Here is a 22236-nt window from a genome sequence, read left to right as displayed (position 1 = left end):
TAGATATTAAGTATCCTTTTGGATTTTATATCTTTTAGTAGTTGTAAACTGTTTCTTGTAAAAAAAATCAGAAAAACTTGAAAAGTAGCAGTCAGTAGGTTTTTTAAAATATTTATTTATTTATTTATTGTCAGAGTGAAGGAGCACGCACGTGCATGCTTGTGCACAAGCAGGGGGAGTGGCAGACAGAGGGAGAAGCAGGCTCCCCGCTGAGCGTGGAGCTGGATGGGATTCGATCCCAGGACCGAGCTGAAGGCAGACACGTAACCGACTGAGCCACCCAGGTGCCCCAGTCAGTAGTTTTGTAGTTAAAATTACTTGACCCTTGGGCGCCTGGGTGGCTCAGTTGGTTAAGCGACTGCCTTCGGCTCAGGTCATGATCCTGGAGTCCCGGGATCGAGTCCCGCATCGGGCTCCCTGCTCGGCAGGGAGTCTGCTTCTCCCTCTGACCCTCCCCCCTCTCATGTGCGCTCTCTCTCTCATTCTCTCTGTCTCAAATAAATAAATAAAATCTTTAAAAAAAAAAAATTACTTGACCCAAGTTCATTCTGTTGCTCTTTGCAAGTTTTTCTCCTCCATGAATTTATAAGTTATCACATCATATCTTTTGACTCTGCAGACCTAGACAGAAGGAATATAAAGTTGAAAGGGACCTTGGGTTGTCCTCTTGTTTGCCTCAGTTTGTGGTGGTGGTGATTTTTGATTCTAAATCATATCCTAGCAGGTATTCTGAAAGATCTTCAGGAAAAGAGATTCACAGGCTTTCTCAGTAATTTTTTTGTAACTCAAACTGATAATAAGTTCTTTTTCATTTACATTGTAAATCCCTCTAACCTTAAAAATTTCTATCCTATAATCACGTTCATTTATTGGTTGAGAAGAAAACTTAACATTCATTTGTATAGTAGATGGATAGTCTTAAGTATTTTCTCTCTTTTTTTCTACATGAGACTAAATAGTCCTAGTTTCATTATTCTTTGCATTACTTTTGAATTCAGTACTATGAGCAGAACATCTTCTGTTTTTTTATTTAAAAACTATTAGATACATTTTTCTGTCATTTTTAATGTTCTCTTCTGCATCTTCAGTCTTCTGCATCTCTCTTAAATGGAATTCCCAATAAAGATTGTATTTTAGTAAGGAATCTACAGTATATTATATAAGGATTACCTGGGAACACTTTAATACATAGTACTACAGTACAACAATTTAATCTCTGTTGGCCTTGCATCATTATTTACCATATGAATGAAAAAGTGGTTATTTTCCCTTGTTTTTGAACAATTTGAATTCTTTTTTATAAATATGCTAAAAATCTTAATTATCATGTGATTTTAACACTTAGTCTTTTAAGAGGTGATAGATTTAAATAATAGAGTTTTATTGTTTGGGAGTTGGGAAGAATGAACACAAAATATAATTCTCTTGAGAGAACCTTAGAATGGATTCTTTGAATAATAATTTTTTTCTTATTTCATAACTGATATGTGTTCATAGTAGAAAATTTCGATGAACAAACGGTTGAAGATATAAAATAATAAACTCTACCATCCAGGAATAATCCCTAACATTTCTGTATGGCCCTCTAATCTTTTTTTTGTACGTGTGTGTGTATATGTACACATCCAAAATGGAATCATGTTAATTTGTAACTGGCTTTTTCATCATAATGAACGTCTTTGCATGTAATTATTCATCTGTAACATCATTTTTAATGGCTACATAGTATTCTTTTAAATGGATTCACCATAATTTACTTAACCATTTTCTACACTAAGACATTTGGGTTGTTTCTTAAAAAACAGTACAGCAATGAACATCTTTGTAACTGCATTTTTGTGCACATGATTACTTCTTTAGAACAAATTCCCAAAGGTGGAGTTGCTTAAGGACAGTTGCTTATAAACATTTTATTTTTTATTTTTATTTTTTCCATGTTTCATAATTTAATTAAATAGGAACATTTTAAACACTTCTGATAGAACCTAATCGCTTCTAGGAAGTTTTACCAGCCTCCTCTCCTATCAGGTGTAAGAATGATTATTTTCCTGGGGAGGCATAGTTGGTGTTAGATTGAAAGGATTTGGGGAAAGGGTCTTAAAAGGACCTTCAGTTTAGTGTCCTTATTTTACAATGAGGTGATTGAGAACTAGAGAGATTAAGAGATACACAGAGCCAAGTTCAGAATCAAGAAATATTGAATCCTAGGTCAGTGCATTTTCACCATTCTCAATAATTCTGTCCTCAGAGAAAAGGAGGCAGTTTCCAAGATATATGAAGAAAAGAACTAAGATGAATGAGAATCGAGTATAATGTATATGTTTATCTGTCAGAAGAATGCATGTTGAGTTTTTGTTCCCGCTTAACCAGTGTTCACTTTTCCTCAGCTCCGTCCTCTTTAACATCCCTTCCTTACCACAGGGTTATAGGACTCTGTGTCTGTTTATAATCAAATCCATGTAGAGCTACTGCAACAAATTAAATGAATACTTTAAAAATAAAAACCCAACAGAGGAGAACAGTACATTGTCTTCTGCTACTGTCTTCTTAATTTCCTTGGGCCTGCTTCTTAATTTTTTTAGGTCTCAACAGCTTTGTTGTAGATATGATGAAATGGTAATCTTTCATTACAGTCTCATGGAAAAGGAAGTATGCCAAAGTGAACATTTTGAGAAAGAATCATAATAATCTGTTTTGCTTTGGGTTTTTTTTTTTTTAAGATTCTATTTATTATTTGACAGATAGAGCGAGCACAAATAGGCAGAGCGGCAGGGAGAGGGAGAAGTAGGCTCCCCGCTGGGCAGGGAGCCCAATGTAGGGGATCAGATGTGGGGGATCATGACCTGAGCCTAAAGCAGACGCTTAACCCACTGAGCTACCCAGGCGCCTGCTTTGGGTTTTTAATCATGCAGTTAGTAACTTTTACTCAATATTTTTTGTGGGAATCTGATTATTTGGACAGTGAGTTTTAACAAATGGATTAAAATTTGCCTGAATGACAGTAACAAATGGCAGAGTGATGATACTATGAAGTGTCTAGATTAGAAATCTGGGTTAAATCTGATCTCATTTAAATATCTTTGTTGATCATAGGAAAAGTGTAGCAGGAAAAATTGTACTTGTTTTAAGTTAACATTAGATTCTTCTTGGAATAGAGGCCTGGGTCATTAAAATAGTAATCATTGTAAGCTTCTTAAAGGTGATGTATATTGCCTATTTTAATGGACTATAGGTATGTGATTATTATTATGTATCTTGTTTTTTTTTCCTATAATACAGGATCTCAAAATTCAGATCTTCATAAAGATGTGTCCCTATTCCAAAGCCCTTAGTTTCCTATTTTTTTGGGGGTTGTTGGTATACTTAAGTAGATTATCTTTTTGAAGTTACTTTTATTTCTATCAAACTTCCTGGACTTGGAATTACTTACTGTGCTATGATTTGGATATTATGCATTTTCTCTTTCAATAATCAATACCTGAATATAATCATAAATTGGTTAATCACATTTAGTATCATTCCCAGAGATAACTAAAGGTTGTCACTTACACTTTTGAAATTTTACCTGTCTTTTCTCTGAACTTTTGAACTGATTTCTTGCTTTTCTCTTTCTTTTGATCTTTTCTCCATGGATTCAAAGGAAAAGGTATAGTAATTTTGGTTTGCATGAGTGACTTTTTCTTTTGACCTTTTTAGTGTTGAAAGAGAATGCTGTCAATTACAGTTGATGCCTTCTTACGAAATGCTTACTGAAAAAAAAAAACAGCTAATTGAAACTGGTTAAAGCAGGGAATGTTAAAAATTATAAATGTATGCATACTTTCAATGTTTTATTTTGATTGAAAATATACAAATACTGATTTTCTCCTTAATCTTTTGATACAGTACAAAGCCTTTTCTTTGAGTTTGTATCTGCCAGTTGGAGGTCAGCAGCTCTTTTTTTTGTAATAAACTGCATCAGTAATGCATCACAAAGAATTTGCACTTTTAATTAAGAAGAAAAAAGGTAGAAGCTTAGGCATCTGTGAATCAATTGAGGAGTACAAAATTGTAGATTTTTTTTTTCAAAATTGTGGATTTTTACCAAACAACTCTTCAATCTTTGACCATTATCTTGTCCACATCTTATTTCATGACAGGTTTTCAAAGAAACACCTTTCCCAAGTTTTTCATGAGCATTCATTTAGTTTTCATGAAAACAATAGCTCTTTCTTTTTCACTCTATTTCATCAGTTCACCTATTGTTTAATTAAGTTTTCAAAGTCCAGTAACATTACAGTGGCATGAGCAGGTTTAGAAAAAAAATGAGCAGGTTTAGAACACAGCTAGCTTACTGTAAGCATCAGCATTCTAGATGATAGCCAGTTAGCCATGGGAATTCACTGTGTCCCAGGCTTCCGTCAGTGAGCTTTATAGAGGGGATGAGGACTTTAATTCTGTGTGTTGGGTGGAGGTCAGGTAAAGGGCTTATACTGTTTCATGATCTTTAATGAAAAATGTTTTGTACTACCTCTTTTCTTCTTTTCTTTTGGTCTTATAGAATATTTTAATATGTACAAAGGGTAAGAAAAGAGTAGTATTGAAGAATGATGAATGCTGGCAATAAGAGAGCTCTATACACACGATTAAATTTGATTTCTTCTAGGATCTAGTTATTTCCTTCTTTGAAGGTCTTTGGGAACTAGTTAAAACAAATTAGGGATGAAGAAGTAGAGGATTGGGTCAATTTTGGTATATGGAAAGAGCAGAAATTCTCTTGAAGTATGTTCAGATTTAGATTTTATGGCTATTATAGATTTATACATTACTTCTGGCTTTTCTTTCCTATTTAGCACATTACTCTTTAGCTCAGAATAGGCTGAGGAGATCTGCCCTAAGCAAAGTATACTTTGAAAGATAGACTAATAAAAGAAATAGGTATAATTCATTGCAGTGTTTGTGATAACTAGGCTTCAAGTTGTCTTAATTGGTAAGCTATTATCATTAATAATTCCTTGCATTTTTGTAACATTTGATAGTTTTCACATTTTTCATAGGCATTTTCTTATTTAAGCTCTGTGCCAACTCTGTGAAGTTTATAGGAAAGCTGATAGTCTCATTTCATATTTCTTGCCTAGAGTTATTTGCTTTATAAGGACCCACTCCAATTTTTTTTAAAACTAAGTTGACAATGCCAACCAAATGTGATTTTATGTGACTCTGTAAATGAAATTAGCTGTACTGCTAATTTAATGGTTTCTCCCAACAATAGATAAAGCAGACTTCAAGAGTAGGGGAAAATAGAATTTTTCCTTAAAAATTAAGGTGATCAAGAGCTCCCTGGCGGAGTGCAGGATGGAGAGCTCTGATTTTTTTTTTTTTTTTTTTTTTTACCTCTCTTGCTTCTGTCCAGGTCCTTCTGTTCTTTCCATATAACTTCAGAATTCAAGTGTTTGGAAGAGGTTTATTTTTATTTTTACCAAATACCCTTTTCCAGAAGTGTCCAGAATAATCTGGGATACGGAATGTTAAGTTACCCTAGCAGAAGAAACCTCTCCCATAAGATTCTGATTTCTTCTTTACACAGAAATTCTACCTTTTCTGAATTTAGTCTAAATTGCGTGATAGCAGGTTTGTTAATATGGTACCATAAATATAGAATGTATAAAGACAGCAGTAAGAATTGACAAATATCTTTTTGGAGTTAAAACCAGAGTACATTTTATACACTGTCCATCACCTCACTGCTGTGCTTACCATATAAAGTGACATTGTAAAGATAACAAATACATTGTAAAAATCAAGGGAAAAAGTTAATGTTTTCGTTAACACAGTCCCGTGGGATGTAAATTTCATACATATGTCAGGAATGACCAAGCTTGATAATTTGGTCCCCTGTGTTGCAGCTAGTTTGTAGTACACAGGACCCATAGGGAAGCAGACCTGTTTCGGTTTTTAATCTAGAAGTTTTTCTTCTTCTCTTTTATTTCCTCCCTTAATGGTACCCTTATTCTTTATCATATTCCCTCATTCTCCTATTCTTACTCTCCTTGAGTTATAAGAATACTTAAAATAGTCTAAAGTGTGAACTTTGTTAAATCTGAAAGCAGTAGTGAGTGTCTTTAAGTATTGGTGGATCAGAACTGTGTACCGTTTGGATCTCAAAGCACAGATTACAAAGGATACCAGCAGGATGCTCTTTAGATACTGCTCTGTGCCTGGAAGGCTGGCAGCCCAAACTCATGGGGTTCTTTGTGAGGCTGATAGGGAATTTCTGTCTTTGTCCTCTTACTTTCATTCCATCTGTTGCCTCCGCACACGACCCAAAGTAGTGGTCTATATATATATGTATATATATATATAGAACACTGTTGCCTAACGATCCTGTCTTGACAGTTTGCAAAATAAGATATGTGGATAAATCCACTAACTGTATGAGGCATCCCTGACAAGTTATAAGGATCATGGATAACACTGTTTTGGCAGGCAATTTCAGTAAAGCAAAAATAAAATAAGGTGGTGTTTTCAGAGTTGGGAAAATAGAATAAAGGAAATTTTAATAATTTGGATCAAATTGGGAGAGGAAGGAAAAATATGTGAGGAAGGAAAAAATCTGTCATTGTAATCGTTCTAGAGGTGAATAAAGATAATGGCATTTTAAATACATCAGGCCTTATGTATTTATGAATTTTATTCCTTTTTGAATATTCATCTTAGAAGGCTAAAAGCCAAGATGATTTCAGAAAACATTGAATATTTTCTGTGTGCCAGATACAGTGCATCCATTAATTGTGTCAGAACTCCTTTGGGAGATGGGGAATTGCTATTTGAGCCAGTTTATGAACACAGAAAAATGTTCTTACAATATTCACTTTGGATGGGCAAAAAGTCTACATAGTATTATTCCCTAGATCTGAGAATGAATGTCTTTAGGTTCTTTCTGATAACTAGATTTACTCTTAGAGAAGGAAAATTTGCAAATGTGGAAGCTATTCAGATGATTGTCAGATGCCTCCTGAGTGCAAGGCACCGGGCTAGATATTCTGGGAGTGTTAGTTCACTTATGATCTTAGCCCTTAGAAATGACATGGTCTAATAGTGGAAGTAAGACATAATTATCTCAAAGAATAGCATGTAAGTAGTTAAGGGAGGCACAAACAATTGCTGGGTGAGTTCAGAGAACTCCAGATTGTGCAAATATGGTGAGTTTTTTTTCCCCCTAAACAGTTAAATTTTGTAGGCATGCCTCCTTATACTTGAATTTTTTATTTCATTGTTTTCAAGTGGGTACAATAATGAACTCTACACAAAATAAGCATTGCCTAGGAGAAGTCTTAGAGGAATTTCTTTTACTTACTAGATAATAAATTTTAATAAATATTTGAATGCCTCCTGAAGAAAATCAGAATTAAGGCAAGATCCTTACCCTTAAATAACTTAATCTAGTAGAGATTTGAACTATTTGCTTTTAGCGTATCAAATGTTGACGCTTGAGAATAATTTTCTTAAGTAGTCTAAATATTTACTCCATAATTTTGTTCGCACTGTTAGTTTGCCTAGGAAACCTTTTCTTTGCGGATAATATAAATGTAAATTCAGCCAAATTCTGAATTAATAAGTTTTGATTTTTGAAATTTTAAAACTACTTTAAAGGGTGGTATTCTCTGTAACCTTGCATCCTGTAAACAGCAAGAAATACAATTTTAGAATGAGACAGATGAAAGATCGTTCATTTGTTCAAAGAGATAAAGATTACTTATGGATTTTTTTTTACTTATCATTAGCAAGTTCTATATTCTTACTTGTAGATCTTGGTTTTTTCTTCATTCTTAGTGTCTAATTCAGTGCCCAGCATCTACTACATGCTCAATAAATACATTAAAATGAATATAACTTCATCCTTTGATTCTTTTGATTGTTGCTACCTCCCAAGTCTTTGAAAACAAGCTGATACTCAATACATATTTTTTCACTCCTTTCATTTCTTTCACCTGATTTTACAAATCTGCTTTCTTTAGATCAGAATCAAGCTTTGCGACTTTGTCTGGGTAGCACTAGTGTTGGGGGTCAGTATGGAGCCATCTCTGCCCTCAGTATCAACAATGACTGCTCAAGACTTCTCTGTGGCTTTGCTAAAGGACAGGTAAATGTGAACTTTATTTTATCCATAAGACAATGTTAAAATCAATTTTAAAAAACCTAGTATCTCTATACCACCTGACACCTGTCAAAATGGCTATAATTAACCACACAGGAAACAACAGATGTTGGCAAAGATGCAGAGAAAGGGAAACCCTCTTACATGTTGGTGGGAATGCAAACTGGTGCAGCCACTCTGGAAAACAGGATGGAGATTCCTCAAAAAGTTAAAAATAGAACTATGCAATGATCCAGCAATTGCAATACTAGTTATTTACCCAAAGGATACAAAAACACAGATTTGAAGGGGTTGATGCACCCCGATGTTTATAGAAGCATTATCAACAATAGCCAAACAATGGAGAGAGCCCAAATGTCCCTTGATTGATGAATGGATAAAGAAGATGTGGTGTATACACACACACACACACACACACACACACACACACACACTGGAATATTACTCAGCCATCAAAAAGAATGAAATCTTGCCATTTGCAACTACATGGATGTAGCTAGAGTGTATTATGCTAACTGAAGTAAGTCAGAGAAAGACAAATACCATATGATTTCACTCATATGTGGAATTTAAGAAACAAAACATGAACATACAGCAAGGGGAAAAAGGGAAGCAAGCCATAAGAGACTATTTTTTAAAAGATTTTATTTATTTATTAGAGCACGTGAGCAGGGGAGGAGCAGAGGGAGAGGGACAAGCCAACTCTGTGCTGAGCAAGGGGCCTGATGGGGGGCTCGATCCCACAACCCCGAGATCATGATCTGAGCCTAAACCAAGAGTCAGATGCCCAACCGACTGAGCCACCCAGGCACCCTTAAGAGACTCTTAACAATAGAGAACAAACTGAGGGTTGTTGGAGGGGAGGTGGGTGGGGGATGGGCTAAATGGGTGATGGGTATTAAGGAGGGCACTTGTTATGATGAGCACTGGGTGTTATATGTAAGTGATGAATCCCTAAATACTACTTCTGAAACCAATATTATGCTATATGTTAACTAAGTAGAATTTAAATAAAAATTTGGAGGAAAAAAATGAAATGTGATAACACTGGAGCTAGGAGAAAAGCATGGGTAGGACAGATGAGGGCACTAAGTATGTACAAAGCAGTTGTTAAGGCAAAATGCAAACGCAGCTATTACAGTCCATTTGTTGATATTTGGGAATTCACTGCATTGAGTTCTGTACATGAACTCATGTTGCCATGAGTATCTGGATGTGAAAATAAACTTGCATTAAATTTACCCAGTTTGATTAATTAAACAAACAAACTAGTATTTCTAGATCAATATTTCAAAGACCAAAAATTATAAAGTGACATGTCTGTAGAGCTAACCTTAGATTGCTTGGTCTAACTTTTGTTCAGTTTTTAATAATTGTTATCAAGTGAGCCAGAGTCTGTGATTTTTAATATCTTAATTTATGAGCCTATATAAGTAAATAGCTTTTACAAACCGACCAGGCTGTTATATCAAAATTTACTTCCTTATAGTAGCATAGGTAATTGTTGCTGCTTTTTAAATACACTATATTCTCTTTTCTCTATTCTCATTACTGTGTTCCTGGATAACTCTTAGAATTGCTTTCTACTTCTGAAACTGGCGATAAGTTTTGGCTTTTCTCATGTGGTTTATACATCACTAGTTGGTTTGGCAGTGAGCTTTTCTTATAATTTTTACCAGTGCTAAAGAGATTGACTCATTGAAGAAATTTTTACTTTTTTTTTTTTAATTTTTTTTATTGTTGAAATTTTTTACTTCTTGGTATAAGAACAATGTTTAAAATCTGAAGGGAAAAGTAGGTAGGGCAGGATGAAGGGGAGATGAAGATGGAATAAAAGGCCCTATGCTTTAATGGATCTACAACCTTCGATTATGTTTCAACTTCATAATTTTTTGCCTGCAATGTTTATAGACCAGGGATAGATTATTTCAGCCACAAGCCAGGATACTTAAGTCCAAAAAAGAGCAATAGATTGGTTTTTGAAGCATTTAGTTGTCTTATAGATCACAATGTGGGATCTGGCCAGTGGAAAACTTCTGAGATCAATAACAGATGCTCATCCTCCAGGAACAGCAATATTGCATATTAAGGTAATATCTTTTTTTTGTCTAATAGTTTTTTTATTATATTTGTATATGCATTTTTAAGCATATTTCTTTATAAATGGAATCCTTGAAAATGAAGTTTTCTTTGATGAGCCCAGTAGGATGCTTTGCAGGTTAGAACGGGAGATGGGCTAGCTACCTTGGTAACATTCAGCTGCACGTTGGGTTGATGTCTAATAGAGCAGCAGAGAGAGTAAACCGATACGATCCCAGACCAGAGGTTGGCAGCAGTACCCTGCTGAAAAATCATATGGAGATTAAAAAGTTCTTTTTGCCTTTTGTTCAGTCCCCCAGCATTGCTCTGTCACACTTTGTTGGGAGTTACCTGAGGTTCAAGGCGCCAGCTGTGAAAGAACCAAGGTTTGCTTTATGTTCAGAAACAGCTCTGTTGGTTTATTTTCAGGCCTCTAAGGGAAAAGCATTAAGATTTGAGTCTTGGCTTTCTCCTTACAGGTCTGAAAAAAATAAGCCAACTTAGGTAACAGATTTCATTTATAAATACAATGTGAACTTTGGTTTGTGTATGCTGTCAGGCCCGTGTTCAGAAGCATAAAAGGTAAAGGACTGTAACTAGGGAAGTCTAAAATCAGATCTTCTAGATTTTAATCATGTGCACATTTGGTTGCTTAGCTGTGCAGACCTCTCTTATCCATACATATGCTTTTTAAAGTCCGTAAGCATCTGGAGTTTATGTCTGCATCTAGGTTAGTTACATAAAAGGCTTTTGTGACAAAGCATCATTGAAGCATTTAGTAACAGTGAAAGCAACCAAGACAAGTAAGAGTAGAGTTTCCCCTTTTTCTGAACATCATGGCAGTTTTTCTTGACCTCTTTTCCTATGGCATGTTACAGTTGTTTGTGTTTATGTCTTCTCTCCTTTAATAGATGAAGATTTTTGAAACCCGAATCTGTTTCTCATTTATTTTTGGATTATGCATGGTAGCTGCCCAATAAACGTTTGGTTGAAGGGATAACTAATTGGTGGTGTTTGTAAAAGGACAGTTCATTTACTGAAAAAAGCAAAATCCTTGAGAGAAACAGGAAACAGAAGAGGTAAAGGCAGAGAGGAAAGAGAAGAATGCAGCTGAGGTTAATAGCATAGAAGTAGTAGCCATTGTGATGCTTGGGATTGGTGGTAAAGGCGTTGCATGCAGACACTGTAACATTGGAATAAGAGGTAGCAAGTGATACATATATGATTGAATACTTCCAGAGTCTTGGCTTGACAACAGCCACTTGCTCTTTAGTACTCTTACTCATTGTTCTCCAAACTTAACCCTATATCCCAGCAATAACAACTTGGGCTTACATCCTTAATGCATATATGTGTGTGTGTTTATTTATTTATTTAAAAAATACTATAAATGTACCGTACTAATATTTAAGGACATTACAAAACACGTAGATAAATAGAAAATTAATAAATAAAAATGCAAGTTCAGTTGATTTTCCTACATTCCAGGTATATACTTCCCACTCTGGCAATTGCTCCATGAGGCCTTGAGAGCAAAGGTGTGGGTCTTCTTTGTTATGCCTGTGTGTGGGAAGAATAATTTTACAGTAGTCTCCTGTACCTCAGCTGTCCCTAAGAGAACCAAAGACATGACGTTTAGGATGGCTCACCAGCCTTTGGGGTTAGGGAGACCGGTCACTCTAAGTGACTCAGGTTACTCAGTTTGTATCCTACAGCGTTCACATTTACCATACCTCATAAACCCTTAGGATTGTCTGTCGTTGTGAACGTTAGTTGTTATTTTGAGTTTTCCAGAGTAGGTAATAATAACTGAAGTATACTCTGTCAAATAAGATCAGGAGGCAGCACATATTTGGAATCGTTCCATAAAAAGTATTAAACTATTTTAAATATAGTGGATTAATTCTTCAGTTAGTCAGAAAACGTACTGAAGTTTATTTCCCAAAGATAGCAAATATCTTTTACTATGTCTTTGTTCTTGAAAACGAGGCAACTGCAAATGTATCTAGCATACCCTATTCAGTTTAATAGCAGCTTAGAAAAAGTTAATGTTAAGAACCCAAGTGGAGAACTTAAGGGCTTTTATGAGTCATAGTTTGTATTTTTCTTTGATTCTGATGAAAGGTGGGTTTGCTTTTTTAAAGCCTCAGTTTTTTAAAGATATTGAGCCATTTTTATTCTGAATATGGGTAAGTTTGTATATTTAGAATGATGAACTAAATCTAGGTGATTTCAAATGCTACTAAATGTGTTTGTTTTTAGATTTTTAAGATGTTATAATTTTTTCCCTTTTTAATACTTGACTGGTTGTTGAAAACTCTCTAAGAAAGTGAATTTCTTCTGTGCTTAGTTTACAGATGACCCAACTCTTGCAATTTGCAATGACAGCGGAGGCTCTGTTTTTGAATTGACATTTAAGTAAGAGACTAAAGGACGTTTGTTGACAAATGCAATGGAAAGACTTGCTGTGGTTTAATGACTTGATGTTGAACATGAAGAGGTCTGGAAAACCCATGTGATTACAGATAGGTTATGGCTGTATATTATGACTTGGAGAGGCTTATAGAACATTTGGAGATCCAGGCCTGGCCACCCAGAATTCTTTCTCAGTAGGTCTGAGTTGGGATTCTGAACCCCTGCTCCCCAAGGAATTCATATGAGATGTCAGTCTTGGGAACTGTAATTCTGGAGTATGTCACTAATTTCGGTTTAGGCCCCAGGCCCAGTTGATTATAACCCTAATAGGTATAGGAAGGTTTTTATTGCCTTGGAATTGCCCTATTTCTCTATAAAAGTGAAGACTGTCTAGATACATGGGAGGATATTTATAAAGCAGAGTTTTTTTTTTTTTAACAAATAGAACATAAAATTCAATGTATATTGTGTTTCCATAAGTTCTCAAAGTAAGGACTATGTTTCTTATATTTCTCATACTTTCTCACATTGCTAAGCCCAAAGTAATTGCTTACAAAGTACTATTTATTCTGCTTATGTTTAGTGAACATTTCCTATGTGTAGGCATTGTTCTAGGCACCAGACTTGCAGCTGTGAACCAGACAAGGTTGCTATTCTAATAGAACTTACATTTTAGTTGGGGCGGGGGTAGGGACATGATAATAAATGAATACATAAATGAAATAACTTCAGATAGCTCTGAGTGCTTTGAAGAAAATAAGACCGTTCAGCTTGCTGGAGGGCACTTGAGGATAATTCAGGAAGGTAACATGTGAGCAAAGACTTGCGTGATAATCTGGTCAACAAATGCAAAGATCTAGATGTGTTCTAGGCAGAGGGATGTTCAAGCACAAAGGTTTTGAAGTGGGCACAGATTTGACTTGTTGGAGCCATAGAAAGAAGGCAGTTGTGGCTGGAGCGTGACTTTGTTAGTCGTGGGAAAAGAGTGAAGGCAGGAGCCAGATCCTATAGGACCTTTGAAAGCGTGGTAAAGACTTGGGATTTTATTTTATGTACAGTGGCAAGCCACTGGAGTGTTTTTAGGAGAAGAGTGATAAATCTGACCTAGACATTACAAAGAACCTGCTGATTTTCTATGGAAGAACAGGAGTTAGAAGGCTATTGTAGTCCATGCTAGAGATCATAGCGCCTTGAATCATTACTAAATTAATTCTGAATTTTTCGGTTACCTTTGCAGGAGAGTGATGGGAGTGAGAACGTGTGAATCTAGATGCCTGTTCAGTGGTTCCAAGGGTGAAGTTTGCTGTATTGAGCCTCTCCATTCAAAGCCTGAGTTGAAAGATCATCCCATCACACAGTTTTCCTTATTGGCCATGGCATCCTTAACAAAGGTTGGTTGGTATGTTTAGAAGGTGAAACTCATAACTTTTAGAGGCTTTGAATACCAAAAATTTGAAATTATAGGGTAAACATTAAAAATACATTTTTCTTCTAAAGATACTGGTCATTGGATTGAAACCATCCTTGAAAGTGTGGATGACTTTTCCCTATGGACGGGTGAGTAAGCCTTTCCATCTTATTGGCAAAAAGACCATGTCAGGAGGGGGGAAATGACTTGAAAGTGGCGAATTCTGTGGGGTTATCAGAAAACAAGATAGAATGGAAGTCAGTGCTCCAAAGATCATTGTCTGGACTTACCTTGATGTGACCCAAAGCAGTATAAGCTGGTGACTGGAGCAGTACAAATCACGAGGTCTGTACTTTTTTACTTTTATTGTTTTAAGTTGTTCTCTCATAAACAACTGCTGCTTTGATACTGAACTACTGTTAGAGAACACCCACCATAAAAATCTAGCATAAATTGCTGCTGCATAGTCTTTCTTTTGGCTTTTGCCTTTAGTATTTTACTTTGGAGGCTGATACTTCCCAGCATCTATGACACATACCCCAGTTTCCCTCTCCTTTCCGGCTTGGTTGTTTTCAGAAAGTTGTGATCTTCTAGTGTATATGTGAGGAGAGGTGTTGATGGGATGAGATGGAGAATGATGGTACAGAGCCATGACTAGTTGAGAACACATCCCCTGTGCCAAGGGAGACCACTCTTCTGTTTGTTGGTTGGTACTCCATTATCTCTGGGCTTCAGGGGAAGCACATCTGCCCTTTCAGATGGCATGGCTAGCTTAGATTGCCATTAATGTTTCTTAGGTTAGCTTCACTGGCTAACAGGTTTATCATGGTGGTGTATGTTTGCATTTTTTTGTATGTTTTTACTGGTATTTTTTTCTAATATTAACATTTTCAAATAGAGAATTAGAAAGAATTTTACATTGAACATCTGTATACCTACTATCTAAATTCTATCATTAACAGTTTACTGTACTTTTTTTATTAACTCTCTCTCTCCATCCACCCATCAAATTATGTTATTTTAAGTGTATTTCCAATAAATTGCAAAAGTCAGTACTCATTTGCCTTAATATTCAGCATACATTATGTTTAGAGTTCAATATTTGTTTCTCCTTTGGTGTAGCATTTACTTACAGTGAAGTGCACAGATCTTGATCATACATTTGCTGAACTTTAACAAAATTTTTATAACCCAAACCTCTATCAAGATACAGAACATTAGCATTAACCCAGAAAGTTCCCTCATGACACTTCCCAGTCAGTCCCTGCTTCACTGGAATTTTAATGAGAAATTGGGAGAAGTTTTATCAAGGAACACTAGTCAGATGCTCTTTTTAATTAGTTTTTTCTTTGTCCTGCTGTCTGTTAACTGTGATGTCTTTTTTTTTTTTTTTTTTCTTTTTTGGCCTTTTCTTCACTTAGATGGATCCTTCCAGTGTTCCATTGCTGGCCTGGCACTTTGTGGCAGTGCATAATTATGTGAATCCCATGCTTGCCTTCTGCAGAGGAGATGTTGTTCATTTTCTGTTGGTAAGTCCTGATATGATGCTAGATCTGTTATAAAGTCCTTTATCATAATATTTTTTTCCTGATTCACTAGTGATTTACTATTATGTGAAAGAAATATGCTACTATAATTCTTCGGAGAGAGAGCGATCATTTAATTTTAATTTTAGGCTTTAACGATTAACATGGAAAGCAATTGATCACCTCAACTCCATGCCCCTCCATGGTATATTTCTCAGTTCATCTCCTTTGAGTAACAAACAATTAATGGTTTATGTGTGTGTATAAATATACGAATGTACATATGTCTATTAATGGCTTACCTATCTACATAAAGTGTATTTATTAGACAACAGGTATCATTGAGCACATACTGTGTTCTCTACACTGATGGACACAGAAGCAGTTGAAGGAAGTATTAAACATAATTTCTTCTTTCACACAACTTCAAATACTGTTTTAGAAACAAAGCCAGTATGCTCATTACTACTGGGGAGAACACTATGTTTAGGGATTCAAGTATGTGATGAGAACTAAAAGTTGATAAAAGTTCAGAGTATAGAGAGATTGGTATGGACTGGATAGGCCATGGACAACTCTATGAAGGATATATAGCAAATACTGCAGGAATGGTGGATATGCATATTAGGGGAAATAAGATGAACTGAAGTTATACAGGTAAGAATGTGCCCACATAATCTCTTTTTGGGTTTCCTAGCTCAGTGAATCAGGGACACCACTGATCACCTAGTTTCTCCAGCTAGAAACCTAGGGGTTGTCTTTCAGTTACCTTTCTCCCTCATTTCTGCTTCTTCACCACTTCCTGTTGACTCTATCTCTAACATCTGAATTTACTCCCTTCTTGTCTCCCCCACTGCTGTTTCCCTAGCCTAAATCACTGACATTTCTTCTATGTTGGCTCTGGCATAGCTTTCTAACTAGACTCTGGCCTCAGTGTCTTTGCATATGCTCTCACCTCTGCTGGGGAAGATCTATGCCCTCTTCCACTTTAGTCTACCTAACTCATGATTAACATTGCCTTCCTGACTTCCTGAACTGTTTTCTGCTACATAATACCCACAAGACCTTCTGACTTCTCCTTTGATAATTTTCAGTACTTTTAAAATTACTTTTCTCATATTTTTCTTTCTCATTAAGTGAAAGCTCCATAAATCTAAAGATTCAGCCACGAGGACAGTGCCTGTATATAGTAGATGCTTAATAAATGTTCATAGAATTAATGAGAGTGAGAAACCTGTAGAAAATCAAGTTGAATATATGGTGTAGATTTAGATAAGGGGTGGCACACCATGGCTGTTTTATAAATAAAATTTTATAACTTGTTTTATAAATAAAGTTTTCTTGGAACACAGTCATGCCCATTTGATTATGTATGATTTATGCCTGCTTCAATGCTACAGTGGTGGAATTGAATAGTTGTGACAGAGACTGTATGGTCCACAGAACGTAGAATATTTATTTATTGTGTGTCCTTTTACAAAAAAAGTTTACTGACCCCTGATCCAGATTTTATAATTGGCCTAGACTAGGTAATGAGGAGTTGTCACAGGTTCTTAGCTAATTAAAGAGGTAAAGATGTGATTAAAGTGGTATTTTAGGAAGATCAGTATAGAAGTAGCAGAAAAAACAGATTATAGGTGATAGCAGGGAAATGGAGGGTTTTGCTCTTGTGCCAAAGCAGGTATGAGGTCTTTAGACAAGGATGCTTGGTTGCAGTGAGAGTGAAGGATGACATTTTGAAGGAAAGACGAGGCTTCTCATCTTACTGGATCTGGGAACTAAAGGACATAAATGAATCTTTGTGTTTCTGACTGCATTTTAGAAGCATGAGTTATTTGAAAAGCTGGGGTTACAGAGGATTTGAATGTGTTGAGTTAGAAGCGAAGGTGGGATTCTTAAGTGTTCTCTCAGGGAATGTCCTCTGGGCAGGCAGCAGTCCAGGTCTGGAGTGCAAATGAGAATTTCTGGATAGAGAATGTCGTTGAAGCCGTGAAAATCAAAAGCCAGAGCATACGTAGCCTTGGCAGGTACTTACAAGAGGAAGGGAAAAGAAAAGGAATCAAGAATGAATGTTCCAGTAAAGGCACATAGGGGTAGGAGGGGAAGTAGGACAGTATGGCTTCACATAGGAGACAAAGAGGCTTCAGGACAATGTCAGCTCCAGGGTAATACCATTATTAAATAAAGATCAAGAGAGAAGACCACTGAAGGTAAGACCACTGAATATGCAAGTAGTTGGGTTTTTTTGTTTTGTTTTGTTTTTTAAGATTTATTTCTTTGAGGGACTGAGAGAGAGAGAAAACTAGTGGGGGTGGGCAGAGGGAGAGGGAGAAGCAGACTCCCCGCCTAGCAGGGAGCCCAATGTGGAACTCCATCCCAGGACCCTGGGATCATGACCTGAGCTGAAGGCAGACGCTTAACCGACTCAGCCACCCAGGCGCCCCCGCAAGTAGTTGTTGATTAGAAACTTTTCAGAGGACTAGTCATCAGTGGAATGGAGGTGGAAGCTACATGGTAGAGCCTTGTTAAAGAAATGGGCGTCGAGAAGAGCAAACTTACATTCATAGTGTTTGGCTGCAACAGGAAAGAGAATGGTTAAGTATCTGTGAAAAGCAAATCGGGGAAAGGCTTTTTGTTTTTGTTTTTTATTTGAGGATGGAAAAGTCAGAAACATGTTAGATAGCAAAAGGAAAAGTGCCCTTAAAAAGGAGTGAGTGAATATGCCAGCAAGGGAGAGGTAATAGTAAGCAGGGTGGAGGGGGTGGGATTTAGATTATGTATAAGTGATCTTCTTTAGCAAGGACTCCAGCGAATCACAATAGGTGAGGTTGGCATTGTTTTTTTGTTTGTGAAACACTTTCAGTATATGCCAAATAGGGAACAATTTGGTGTTTATTTTGCCCTGGGTCACACGGCTGTAATAGTGGAACCGAAGCACAGGCCTCTAGATCACATGCTCCTACTAGCACATCGCTTCTTCCAGGGCAAGTGGCTTAGTGAAGCAGAGATGAGTGTATGTGAAGGGCCTGCATTAGGAGGGCTCCGTTGTTTGTTCAGGTATCTGGTGAGGCCAACACTGTAAGTGATGGGACTAGAAAACAAAGGGATTGGGGCTTGAAGGGAAAGGAAGCCACCTAGGACGCTAGTCCAGGAGAGTGTCAGGCAGCCCAGGTTGGCTAGGATGTCCTGCATTTCACAGGGGTCAGAAGTACATCGGGCTCTCTTCTGCATGCTCTGTCACCTTGGAGCGGAAGCAGGGAGAGCAAATTATAAGGGTGCTGAAAGATTAGAGAGGGTGTGGGTACACATATGTAAATAAACTGTTGACACTTGAGGTTCTCCTGGGACATTTTGGGCTGTTTGAGCTAGAAAAGTCTAGTTTTGTCACTGCAGCTTTTTTTTTTTAATGGACTTTTTGACTTTATCATACCATGTGGTCAATCCCATTTTGTGCTTTAACTCTAGCTGAGTACGTACAGTCGCTGCTGGGATGCAGTTAATTTGTTCTGAATTATAGTAGAGTGCACACACGTTACAGGACTGAGAGCCAGACCACTGACCAGATATACCTCACATTTTGTACAAATCATGGTGTGAATGACTTTTTTCATTTGTGTAATAGTTTCTTTAATTGCCAGTACTTTGGGCTTATCCATACTGTGAATGGAACTCCTTTTCTAGGTGGAGTATAATTAAGTATCTACAAAAGCCCCTCAAAACATAGCTGGTATTTAGGTTGTTTTTATTTCACCATCAGGTTAAGAGAGATGAGTCTGGAGCAATACATGTTACTAAGCAAAAGCACCTTCACCTCTACTATGATCTCATCAACTTTACTGTGAGTATTCAGATTAATTTGCCCCATTTATCTCATGTAATTGTTTTGAGACCCTGTGTATTAGCACTACTAGGATTTCTGCCATGAACCCTGACATTTGGGATTATGTAAAATATGGACAGAAGTAATGGAGTCTGAGTTTGGTGTAATGCCACATTACTTTTTTGCGGGGTGGGGGGATGGGGAGAACAAGAGAGAGGGGAGGGAGGGGCTGAGGGAGAGAGAATCGTACCCAGGCTCCATGCCCAGCGCGGAGCCCAACACAGGGTCAATCTCACAACTCTGAGATCATGACCTGAGCCAAAATCAAGACGTTTAACCCACTGAGCCACTCAGCTGCCCCGATGCCACCTTCTTTTTAATTGCCTTTCAGCCTATGTCCTGCTGAACAGTGGCAGGGTCAGAAAAAGTTTTCTTTGATGTCCTGATTAGTTCAGAGGGGAGTTCAGAAGAATTTGGGTGGGTTTTTTGAGGATTGTTGCCCGGCTTTCTTTGTAAACACATTTTTGTTCTTCTGAGCTTGTCCTAATTGGTTCAGAAGTTTATCTAATTTATTCTTTTTTTCATGGCTAAAAACTTTGGCAGAATTTTCTCTCCACCATACATCTCCGTTTTAAGCAACTTTAGGGTTTAAAAAAGTATTTCTTTTTATATCAATTTTTTTTTTTTCAAATAGTGTGTCAACTTTGCAAATACTGTAATTGTAATATTTCTGGACTTCTGTCATTAATGCTTTTGGCATATCAATATCCAGTGAAACATTTTGTATATGCATGAATATAGGCAACCCTAAATAAGAGACAGAGCCTCATTTTCCTAATAAAATGGCTAAAAAAATTTTTCCTCTAGCTTGATAATATGTAACTTTTAAGGATATAGATGAAATGGATCTTTTATTTATAATATACAATTTATTTAGTTGCACATTGCCTTTTAATCTCACAGATAGACTATTGATTTAGAAATACTTTTTTTCCATATACATTTCATGAAATATTTTTGTTCAAACTCTTCTCATGAATGTAAGACATCAGTGTCTTTGTCATCACCAGGACTCCTGTTGGATTATCTAACACCGTTTCCTAGAATTCATAATTACTTCTGTTTAAGATGTTTGAGATACGGATATGATTCTGTCCTTGGAAAATTTTCCCTCAACCACAAGTAGCCATTCTCCCCACAGTAGGGCAGTAGTTGTTTTCATCTGTCCTCTGGCTCATCCATGATGTGACAGTAACTGCATTGCTTTTTATAAATTACCATTAAAAGGCTCGTTTACAACAATGTCAGCAGTTGCAGTTGTGAGGGTCTAATCTTAGGAATAATTGCTAAACCTGCTGACACTGTCATTCTCTTTTAACCAGATGACCTTTGATGGCATCTAAAAACTAGTACTGACTAAGGTTGTATAAGGCGAATAATGTGTCTTTCCTAAATGATACTTTGTTTTTTTTAAATAATCAAGAGAGCACCTTATAAGAGCTCTTTGTAAATAATTTGAACATCAAACTCCCTGTTTTCTGAGAGATAAATTTTGGGGGGAAAAACAGAACAAAACCCTTCCCTTATAGTAGCCACAATACAGTGATAAGGGTGTATTTTCACTTATGTTAAAAGTAATCATTTTAACTTGGTTGTTTTTGATACGGGAGTATGCAAATAATCTCTGATGACATGGAATACCAGAGAGAGAAAGTACTTTATTCTGGCTAATTTAGAATTCTAATTGAGCAGATTTTAAAACTCCATTTATTTCCTGGGGAGGGATTGACATTTTTTTAAAAATTGTTTTGACAGGAAGAAATTGTAGAGGCACCTGGGTGGCTAGGTCAGTTGGGTATCGCTTCTTGGTTTCAGTTTAGGTCATGATCTCGTGGGTCATGAGATCGAGCCCTATGTCAGGCTCCACGCTCAGCCGGGAGTCTGCTTGAAGATTCTCACCCTCTGCCCCTCCCCCTACTCACACACACACACTCTCTCGCTCTCAAATAAATAAGTCTTTAAGAAGAAAAGAAGAAATCATACATAAAACCCAAGAAATTTATCAAAATGGCATCCTTCAGAAAATTTTTAATATTATTAAGTTATTACCTCTGAAACTATAATAGTACTTACTACAGAAAATTCAGAATATAGAGAAATAGAAAAGCAAGGAACTCCCCCATAATTGGTAGGGAAGTTTTAAAGGAAATATATATTTTAGAATGCTTCTGTTTTAAAGTATGTATTATGTAAATGCTAACAATTATTTGACCACCTAGGTTTATGAGGTTTATTTGCCCTTTTATTTAACTAATGTGAAAAACATGAGAAATGCAGTTTGTCATTTTGCTTAAGTCATTTGTGCCCGTGTACCATTTAAAGAATTTTACTAAAACTAATATATACTGTAATATATCTGTTAAAGCTCTTAGTTACCTTTTTGATTTTTATTGTTTATTTATTTTAAGATTTTTTATTTGACAGAGTGCACACAAGTAGGAAGAGTGGCAGGCAGAGTGAGAGGGAGAAGCACACTCCCCGCTGAGCAGGGAACCCAGTGTGGAACTTGATCCTGGGACCCTGGGATCATGATCTGAGCCGAAGGCAAACGCTTAACTGACTGAGCCACCCAGGCACCCCTATTTATTTATTTTTCGAGAGGGAGGGACAGAAGGAGAGGGAGAGAGAAATCTTAAACGGGCTCCACCCTGCTGCGGAGCCCATGGGGCTTGATTTCACGTTCATGACCTGAGCCGAAATCAAGAGTTGGATGCTTAACCAACCGAACCACACAGGCACCCTTCTTAGTTACCTTTTTTTAAATACTATGAGTCATTTCAACACTGTCAGA

The 22236-nt window shown here is 36.7% G+C and overlaps 1 protein-coding gene across 4 annotated transcripts in view; it reads left to right on the top strand.

Moving 5' to 3' along the window:
* Positions 1–22236, top strand: part of VPS8 (VPS8 subunit of CORVET complex) — a 252839-nt gene that overhangs the window by 29588 nt on the left and 201015 nt on the right. For all 4 annotated transcript variants that reach the window (XR_010409242.1, XM_054504291.2, XM_054504292.2 and 1 more), the window contains exons 8-14: positions 7998–8122; positions 10141–10227; positions 12567–12634; positions 13869–14022; positions 14129–14188; positions 15461–15568; positions 19323–19403. Coding sequence is in view for 3 of the 4 variants with exons in the window: in XM_054504291.2 (XP_054360266.1) it covers positions 7998–8122; positions 10141–10227; positions 12567–12634; positions 13869–14022; positions 14129–14188; positions 15461–15568; positions 19323–19403 (683 nt within the window). In the remaining variant the exon portion in view is untranslated. The remainder of the gene's footprint in view (positions 1–7997; positions 8123–10140; positions 10228–12566; positions 12635–13868; positions 14023–14128; positions 14189–15460; positions 15569–19322; positions 19404–22236) is intronic.

This window comes from Mirounga angustirostris, unplaced genomic scaffold (assembly GCF_029215605.1).
Source record: "Mirounga angustirostris isolate CCGP_5_RB_7025 unplaced genomic scaffold, mMirAng1.0.hap1 SCAF_1, whole genome shotgun sequence".
NCBI classification, from domain to species: Eukaryota; Metazoa; Chordata; class Mammalia; order Carnivora; family Phocidae; genus Mirounga; species Mirounga angustirostris.
The sequence above is the reverse complement of the archived record's forward strand: the minus strand, read 5'-3'. Positions and strand labels throughout refer to the sequence as shown.